Source organism: Clarias gariepinus, chromosome 5, assembly GCF_024256425.1.
Source record: "Clarias gariepinus isolate MV-2021 ecotype Netherlands chromosome 5, CGAR_prim_01v2, whole genome shotgun sequence".
NCBI lineage: Eukaryota > Metazoa > Chordata > Actinopteri > Siluriformes > Clariidae > Clarias > Clarias gariepinus.
In genome coordinates, this window is record NC_071104.1 from 22816625 (window position 1) to 22826855 (window position 10231).

Below are 10231 nucleotides of genomic sequence, written 5' to 3' on the forward strand. Positions count from 1 at the left end.
CATAATACCATTGGTCATCGGTCACACATGTTGTGCTTAAAGGTTTGTTGTAATGTGTACTGTACGTGTTTCCTTTAGAGTCTGACCAGGAACACAGCAATTGAGGTGACCAGCACGGTGAAGGCACTGCATAATGAGACTGAGTCACTTTTAGTGGGACGAGTGTCTTTGGTAAGGTCATTTTGAAACCTTATTGTGAAGACTATATTTGTTCTGCTGGGTTCTGTTTCATATTGTGGGATTGTGTCTGTACAGCAACTGGACCCCCCTGATGAGGAGATACTGTCCAGTGCTTTGCAGTGTGTTGAGGTGGAGTTGGGCAAGCTGACTGAGATCCCATGGCTTTACTACATTCTCCAGCCCAATGATGAGGAGGTGAGTCCAGCTTATTGCTGTATATATAAAACACCCTCTAGACATATGTTGTGTAACAGTCGATTGCATTCGCCTATAAATAGCCATCAAGTCATACCATGCCTGCCATTACTTTTTACATTATTACCAGTATGCAAATCAGCACCATGACCGACATACCCAACATCAACATGTCCATCACCAATGAGGCCAACACATCCATCAGCAACATGTACATTACCAACATGCTCACTGCTACAGTAAATTACAGAAAACCATCATCTTCACAACCAACAAACTCAACATGGCTATAGCAAATATCTTCAGCACCAGCATTCCCATCCCAAATACAGTATGTCCAGTTTGCCCAACGCTAACCTGCTCATCATGGTAATTATACTCCTCTTGATCATGCCAGACCTGTTCATCAACACTATGTCCAACAAACCAGCCATGCTGGTACTAATATACACATACTGTACCTATATACATTTACAGTATGTATACTAACAACAATATGCCCAGCATGCAGGTATAGCTTAACATTTGCATTTTATTTTTCGGCATTTGTAGTTGACTTTTCAGGAGAGATTGTATGTTTCTACACGAACAAACACACATAACACACTTAAATAATTTTCCCCCTACCTACGATATAAGCACTCAGAAAGAAGATTGTTTAATAAACTTAGTAACAAGCCACAAGTGGAAATCATTGAGCATGACCTGCTGGTTTGCCTCGATGTGCTCTGCCTCTAGCTGATCCTCGAACACACCTCTCCTGCCATGTATTCCCAGTGCCCGACTCACTGGGAATACACTGGGTACTGTTCAGTCTGCCGATAAAGTTTGAAAAATTTGGTACGAATACAGCCTTCTATAATCAAGGCCCTAAAAACTGCATCACCCCTTTTTTAGTCTTGGCTCTTGGGCAGAAAGTTTTGGGGACACAGCTGCCCTTGACCGTAGTAGAAATCCAGACAGGGTATTTCTACCCACCCAGTTGCACACTTAATTGGATTCAGCAGGAGTTCTGCCAGTCTTAGTGACCTCAGGAACGGGGTTGTGTGCGCCTCTGCCCGTCATTATCATAGATAATTATATCACAGAGATAGTTAGCAGTGTATGGGCCATGCACAAAAAGGTTTGCTGAGATGCTAAAACATTGTGGAAGCACCAAACAAAAGAAAATACTGTAAACTATCATAATACAAATAAAAAAAGGCATTTTCTTTTTCAGGACGTTGGAGTCAAGTGAATCTGCCAATATCCCTCAGTAAAATCCTGAGATAAACAAAAATGAGTTACGTCTAACCAATAGAGATGTTCTTTAGTACACTGCATTAAATATACATATAATTTAGAAACTGTAGTGTATACTGTACCTCTATGATGGTCTAAACTATTGAATAGGGCACCGAGACCACTGGGCTTCAACAGTTACTTTGGGACTCCCTGATCACACAAGTACACAAAAGCACCATCGGTAAAAACTCAGTAATAAACCCCAAATTATTACTGTATGCCTTACTTGATGGTTCACCTTGATGCTCTGTGCTTGTAGTTTAACACACCCCTTCTGCCACATCTTACATTACCAACATCACAAACATTTCCCTCATCAACATGTACAGCATTCTAACACAAATATTCCCAGCACTCGCCATTTATGTCAGAGAGCGCAAAAAAAATATTTGAATTGTATGTTTGTGATAGGACCACTCTCTGGACTATGGCAAGAGAAACAGTCGAAGTGGCATGTTCCGTATTGTGCCAAAGTTCAAGAAAGAGAAAGCACTGAAGAAGTCTAGTCCACAGTCAGGTAAGCTGTTCTGACATCAAACATATTCATTTTCTTAGATGGACATTGGAAGACTCCTTTATGGAACATAGGGTTACCAGATTGATTGTGGTTTGCAGTTAATGGAATACCATAGTGCCATGTAATACCAAGCCTGAACTAAGAGGCGTCCCTATTTCTCTCTAACGCAACAGTGCAGAGTGGAATAATCATGTGTCTACTCTCTCGAATCCATCACGGCAGTGCTCTGAGGCATGTTTGATCCCATAGATCTTCATGTAGCATCTGTATCCCTCCTCCCAAGAGTTCTCTGTTCTGTGACTTCCTCAGTACAACCCAACCATTCATGAGCATCCTGCACTTCCTTTGTACATGATGTTGTCCTGTGAGTCAGACAAAGTCTCATGTGTCCACACGTGAACAGCAGGCACAAACCATTGTGACTCGTGGAAGGGAAACCATTACCATGCATACACAAGTTAAAATTCACATTATATATGCTTACTAGAAAACGGCAACTCTTAAAAATCAGTGCGTACAAGTAAAAGAAATTGCCCCTGGTAATTTACGTAGTGTTCTGGGATGATGTCAACATATAGGCTAATTAATGTATATCTGACGCATGGCTTCCCACCTATGAATAAGCGATTGTATAGCTGGATGGGAGAGGACAGTTGAAACCATGGTTCAGGGTCTAGATGCAGATTAATAGGGTGCATAGGCATAACCTCCCGTCCTACCTGCTCTTTCTCTTTCTCTCTCTCTTTCTTTCTCTCTTGCTTTCTCTCTCTCTCTCTCTATCTCAATCTCTCTCGCTGTCTCCTGTGTTTGCTCTGAATGCAGTGGTGAATGTCCTACTCTGATAACCTGCATGCCAGAAATTACCCTCTGGGTGTGTGCCAGTGACCAAAGATTTCATACCAAACCGAAACCTGTTTAACCCTCTTTTAGCCAGCTGCTGCTGCCACTCCTTTCTGTGTCTTCTCTTTTCTGTTTTTGATTCCTTCCCCCCTTTGTGGTTGTTGTTGTTGTTGTTGTTGTTTTGTTTTGTTTTATTTCATTTTTTGTTTACTTCGGACCCCTGACTCCGTTTGCTCATGTCCTTCGCGGCGTGGCGTGTACGGGGCTTGGAGACTGAAGGGGCCTTGTTGCTCTTGACTTGTGTAGTTCAGAGGTGGGGCACTGAGGAGGTGGGCGCCTGGCTGGAGCAGCTCAGCTTGGGGGAATACAAAGACACCTTCATCCGCCACGACATCCGCGGCTCCGAGCTCCTGCACCTGGAGAGGAGGGACCTGAAGGTATACACACACGCCCCTTTCGTGCCTTACATTGTCCCTCAGAATAAGCAGAACTTTATCTCTCTTCCTTGAGCTTTCACTGACTCTGTCTCTGTATCTTCTCTGTCCTTTTTACCTGACCCCGTTTGCTGTTTTGTGCTGCACTGCTCTGCTTGGCTTCCTTTGTGCAACTGTCATTTGAGACTTAAAACGACTTACATGCTAACTAACTGTTTGTGGCCCTGCCATGATACAGCTTTGGAAAGTGTCGAGATTAGAATAGAGAATAGAGTCAGTAGGGGGTGAAAAGGTGGAGAGGGGAGAACCGCTTACACTGAGGCCAGCTAGAAGTGTGAGTGCACCTGCAGCATGGTGTGACACATGCATCAGCTCATTTCTGTGTTATAGACACATACGTTCACTGGTGTCGGTTGCTAAGATGTGAATGAGCATGCCTCTGTTATTTTTGAGTATGACAAGGTATTTATGTGTGTGTGTGTCAAAGAGAGAGAGAGAGAGAGTTGTTACATGGCAGGAACAAAAAGAACTTAGATGAAATGTATCTAACAAGTGCAAATCTGCTGTCGAACCAAAACACAATGGCATAGTCATGAAACTTATTCTTAAATGAATAGCTAAAAACATCATTGACCGTTTTCACATCATTGTATTTTTTTATCATTCGCACTTGTTGAGTATATTACGGTTTCATTCTCGTACTGTGTCGAATGTCACATAAATCACACTAGCATAACTGCACCGATGAGACAAGTGTGACACTACCTCTTACACATCCACTAATTAAGACCTCATCTGCGACATGGCTTCTCCTATGTCTTTAATGTAGCATCAACTGTACGTTTTTTGTTTATTGTTTGTGGTGAATGTATCAGCAGCCTTCATTAAAAAGAAGACGTCTAGCAGCCTTGGAAATCTGCATCATGATTTGCTGTAACTGACATCTAGCAAAAAGCTAAACATGGCCAAAAAGCAGGTTTTCTGCCCATAGCCTCTTTTAAATTTCATATATATAGATTATCTTGTATATATACTGAATATACAGAGAGAGAGAGAGACATATACTGTATAGAGTCAAGATGATTAATAATATTATCATAGATATCAATATATAACATATAGCAATACATTTTGTATTAAAATATTTATACAAGTTTTTTCTTTTCCTTAAGTGTGTATAATTTATTTTTGGCTGACTCTGTATAAACATATATAATTTTCGCCAGTTTGCTCCACTTCAGCTACTCTCTCAGTATTACCCAGGTCATGGTAATGGTAACATGGTCATTTCAGGTTGATAATCATAAACATGATAACATTTGTTTTTCTACACTTTGGTGTTCCTTTTCATTTTAGATGCTTCGATTATTGATCTGGAAACTGTATGTGTTCTGTTCGGTTGTGCACATTCAAGAAACTAGTGCAAATTATATTTTTAGATTTCTTGTTGTTATTGATATTCAGAGTGGCGAATTATTCATTCAATTTCACTTATATCTTTTGGGCTGATACCAGGAAATATGTTGTTTGAGTAAAACCTTCCATCAAAACAGTTTATATAGTAATAATGTTCGGATGTTGCCTTGGAAAAAGAGGGATAGCAATGTTTCCTCTTATTACAAGGGAAAATCTAAGCATTACTGTATAAAATGGATAAAATCTAGCTTTGCCAATACATGTATTTCTACTGTAAATAAACCCTACTGTGCTAATGTCTTATTTTGTACTCATCTTTTGCTTGCAAAGAACAAGGCTTTCTTTAGTCTTGTTTATAGTCTTGAGGAATAGTTCTCCACTATTCCTGAAGGACTTCTTTGGCTCTTGTTTTCAGTCCAACAGGCGAGAGACAGTTGTATGATCAGATACTGTGTGATCAGGTCGGTAATTAGTATACTTTACTGGGTATTAGATACTGAACGGTATTAGACGCTGAACGCTGAGTGGTTGGAGCAGACAAAGGGGAAATGAGGTCGCTGCTAACACTGGTACATAAACAACCACCTTTTAAAATGATATCTTTAGGTTGTTTGCAGACTGTCACACTAAAACAGTTGGATCATTTCTTATAGTTAATATAATATACACTACCAGTCAGTAGTTTGGACACACTAAATCCATCTACATTGTAAAAGAATGCTGAAGCTGCAAGTTCATCCAGTTCATTTTAAGATGTGTCTGATACTTATGCTCTGTAAAACCTTCATAACAGCTTTAATCTGAGGTGCTGTTTGTAAATTGGTCATTTCCGAGGCAGGTAAATCTAAATGAGTTTCTCTTCTGCAGCAAAGGTACGTTTCGGTCTTGCTTTCCTGGGAAGGTCTTCATGAGAGCCAGTTTCATCACTATGTTTTATGGGTTTTGCAAATGCACTGGGCAATACTGTTCTTAAATGTAGAATGTAAAAAAATCAATCACAAACTAAAAAAACATGTCCAAACGTTTGACTGGTACTGTACATCATTTAATTGAAATACGTTTAATTTAATTGAAATTAAATTTGAGGGGCAGCTCAAAACTTGCACAGTACAGTAAGTGAATTTAGTAATTAACATTTTTTCTTATTTTAATCTATATTTCTATATATCTATATATTCTATAAACTATATTATCTGTAAGGCATAACAAAAAACATTTTAGCACATCACGTCTATATGCATACACATCAACCAAAATATATGTTATATGTCATGAAAATGAGTTAGTACTGTGACATATTTCTTTGACATGCTTTTATTCCCTATGCATATCATATTCAAACGGCAAATATGCAATTTTCGTTTTGTACAGGATCTGGGGATCTCGAAGGTGGGTCATATGAAGAGAATTCTCCAGGGAACTAAAGAACTGGCCAAGAGCGCCATGGTGGACCTGTGAGGCTCGAGGGGTCCTTTCCTTCAGCAGAAGTGAACATTTTACAGAGCTGCATTGTCTGGATGAGCTCGGTAATGAGGGGTTTCCTCCCCCGTGATTTAGCATAGCTTTAGAATCCTGCGAATGTGTTGCTTTAGTTTGAGTGCTGGTGCCAAAAGAATTGTAGTGTTCAAAATATTTTCAGTTGGTTGTTAAATTTATTTTAAAAAAGCCATTTCTTATTGCATTGATGGCACAATCAGGTATGCAACTCTCATTGCAGAGGCAACTTCTGGCATCTTAAAAAGAATCAAGTAGCAAAACAGGACTTCCATAAAGTGCACACTGTGGGTGAAGCAAGGCCGGGTAATAGCTCGCTGGCATTTTGCCTTGTGGTGGATGGCTACAATAGGACGGAGACGTGATGTGTCAGCAATATTCTTCTTTCGACAGCACTGTTTACATTTTAAGGAGACAGGAAAATGGCTGCTGAAGAGTTGCATTGAAATTGCAATCCTAGAAAATGTTTTTTCAGTCCAGAAGGAAAGATGAGTAAGGGGTTTCCTAAAGCAGTGACTTTCTGATGCATGGTGAATTTGCTTGATTTTGGATATATATTTCACTGCATGATTAATGTGGTTTTTTATTGTACAAACTAACACTTGAACAAGTTTTATATGACTTTAGTATGATACCGTTTGTTACTACTGAAGCATCCCTGTGGTCTTACTAGACTGCTGTTTCATTACTATATCTTTGTTTGCATGAGACTTCTGTGTCAAAGAGCAGTGTCTTGTACCATATTTAATGTAAAAATGTGCTTTATTGTAAGACATCTATGATTTATATTAAGATAAGACATTGAGTTAGACAGAAATATCAGCTCCTTAAATTATCAATAAGGAACAATACTACATCGAAGTGACTACAAAAGTGAATGTGCCCCATTTTTTTGGAAAACATCATTTTTAGTTTGCATTAGAATGCAAATTTAATGAATAAAAACAAACAATTTATCATTTAAATATCAGAATATTAGGTTGAAAGTTCTTATAATATTATAACTTATGATATAATGTAGCCACTTTAGATCTATTTGGAACATTTAGATATTTTACTTGCAATAAGAATCATGTGGGGGTTTTTTTCTTCTTTTTTTTTTTCATTATAGATTGCAGTTGATCTGCAACTTTGCATAAGTTTCTCATAATTTCCATTTCTCAAAATAGGGATTAAAGTATATGTTTGCTAAGACACCCAGAACTAAATTATATTCGATGGCATTACAGGGTATACAAGTTTAAGTGAGGTTTTCCTTGGTTATTATATGCACTGTAAATATGTTAAAACAGTCTCTACTGTTAATTCCAGTTGTAAGGAACTGGTTTGTATAGATTAATGCTATAATACCTTATATAGAGCTTTTAAATTTGATTGTGTATAGTGCACCATAATACAGATGTGATTTCTAATAATGATAAGTAATCGCCTTTATATGTTAAGTGCTGTTGTATTCTATTGAAGGTGCAATATTGTATTTATTTTGATACATTTTCCTCTCTATGAAGCTTTATTATGTGAGTTTTTCATGGAAAACAAGAAATCAGTTAATGCACTCTCATGTTATTTTAGTTCTTTCAGTTCTTTTAGTTTACGCTAGGCTCATGGACATGCCGTATTCCCTCCAAATTCATAAAATCTTCCTTTAGCAAGTGGTTGGTTCTCTCTGTTTAATTGTGCTTCCAGGTTAATTCGCTAGACAACTGGATGGACACACTATGGAACTAGCAGAATTCCCTGCTGTGCCTATTTTATTTTCATTTTAACAAGAGATTTTTACTCTCACTTTTTACCCTCATGTCATTTACAATTTTTTGTGGGTTTCGCCTGGGGTTTACATCATATTCAAATTTTCCTGTAGGGGGTGTCAGAGTACTGAATGTGGATTATACTGTAAATGTTGCTGATCCCAACAAAATATTTCGTAATAGTAGAATAATATATATTTTTCACAAAATCTTTTTTTTTTCATCATGATATATAAGGATCCATTAAATTCATATGCATTCTTATAAAGACAACTTTAAAAGGAAATTTAAAAGTTTTGATTAAATACTACAATAACAACACAGCTGACTATTATGACACATTATATGGCTGGCGTCCTCTTATGAACTAACTCTTAACCAACTATGTTCTATTCAGAACCTCCAGAATAAGTGTTTTAATGTACCTACAGTACAGGAGAAGTGTAAGGCCTATTAACACAGAGAAAACTGTTACTGGATAAAGAGAAATGGGAGGTCAATTTTCATTTTATCCATGGTTATTTTGAATATTATAAACTACACTTTCACACTATGCTCTTATCAAGGGTTATTCAAGGGTTCTTTAGCTTTCTAAACATTTTCTACTCTGATCTTTTTTAAGGGATCCCGTCTTTTATAGGTTTCTGTGTAGAGCCTTTCCCACAGGGTCAAACCGAAGAACTCTTTAGGGTGCTAATGGAACCTAATGAATTTTTTTTTTTTTAAAGCATGTCACATCTGATTATAGTGAATGTGGTGTCATTTTTTTTATTTTATTTTCATGACATAAACAGATATGCATTGTCTTGGAAGGGAGTCAAATACTATTTTTAAAAGGACAAAGTGATTTAACCCATCTGATCTGGAGTCATTGCCAATGAATGATGCAAGTACACATCATAAGCTGTGTGCATTTCTTTGTAGAAAGAAAGTACAGTAGTGTTAACAATGTGCGGTGCCATAAATGCTAACTGTTAGAAAAAATGATGTTAGAAAAACAATTCCTGAAATTATTCATGACCTCGGACTATAGCAGCTCAGAAAATTATGGAATTGAAAAATGAAAGATTTGGCCTTAGTGATTTTATCATTTCTCAACTGTAGCAGGTTAAGTAACCTCAGAATAACAGTGCCTCGTATGTGGTTTCATTTGCATTAATTTTCCCCAAGTGCAGTCTTCCTCTCAAACTGCAGTTCCTTCGTGTGCACACGTTCATGCAGATCGTGTCTCTGAGCAAGCTCTTTAGAGTGTATCCACGAGACTGAGCATGCTTTTAAATAAGACTCCAGGCTCCTGTGAGCTTGGACTTATCTATAGATGGTGTAAATACAGCTGTATACTGCCTGATTTTGTCAAAACCAATTCACATGAGAAATGTTTAGAGCAGGAGCGCTCTAGTGCATATCGCTGACATGATCGTATATGGGAAGTGCGATGTGAGTTTCATTTGTTTACATTGTGTTTACAATGGCACAGTTTTATTTGTAAAACTATGTGTATAGCTATATACAACATTTGCATATTTATTAAGGTTAAACAAATGACGTGTATGTGTTTTCACCATTGGGATATAATGTTACAGTAGTCACTTGTATTGATATCTGAATGACCTTTTGGTAAAATTAGTTGGTAATTTTTATGACTACTAAGTGACTGTTTTCTGTGCCTTTTTATCGTAGGTGCATGATTAACTATTTATTACAATATGAAAGTCACTGAGATGTGTATTTTTGTATCCTGATTAAATAAATGTCTCAATTTTGTTGTACATTTTGAAGTGGTAAAATGGTGCCACTTAATATCTTACTTCTTCAATAAAACTGAATGCATACACAATGTATGGTGTCATGTATAGTCTTATTTATTTTTCGGAGTTAACTTGTAAACTTTAACTAGCATTACAAGTAAAGAGTACACCACAGAGAAGTTAGCTCCATAATGATCAGCAACAAACTTTTGGTAAAGGTAAGAGCAAAAGGTCTTTGTGGTAAACTAACTTAATTTTACACCGATAATATAAAGGAAAATTAAAATTTGAAACATTTATATCCTGACCTCTTTGTTGCCTAATGTTAATATCTGAGTAAAAAAGGTTAAGTAAGGTTGACTGCTTAAGCTTTCC

At 37.4% G+C, this 10231-nt stretch overlaps 1 protein-coding gene across 8 annotated transcripts in view; it reads left to right on the forward strand.

The window, feature by feature from the left end:
- Positions 1 to 9947, forward strand: part of dgkh (diacylglycerol kinase, eta) — a 59631-nt gene extending 49684 nt beyond the window's left edge. For 5 of the 8 annotated variants that reach the window (XM_053496345.1, XM_053496347.1, XM_053496343.1 and 2 more), the window contains 5 exons: positions 79 to 171; positions 256 to 375; positions 2071 to 2176; positions 3323 to 3453; positions 6238 to 9947. In XM_053496345.1, the coding sequence (XP_053352320.1) occupies positions 79 to 171; positions 256 to 375; positions 2071 to 2176; positions 3323 to 3453; positions 6238 to 6324 (537 nt within the window). In that variant the 3' untranslated portion in view covers positions 6325 to 9947. The remainder of the gene's footprint in view (positions 1 to 78; positions 172 to 255; positions 376 to 2070; positions 2177 to 3322; positions 3454 to 6237) is intronic. The other 3 variants (XM_053496350.1, XM_053496346.1, XR_008360489.1) reach the window with 2 other exon arrangements.
- The last annotated feature ends 284 nt before the right edge of the window (positions 9948 to 10231 follow it).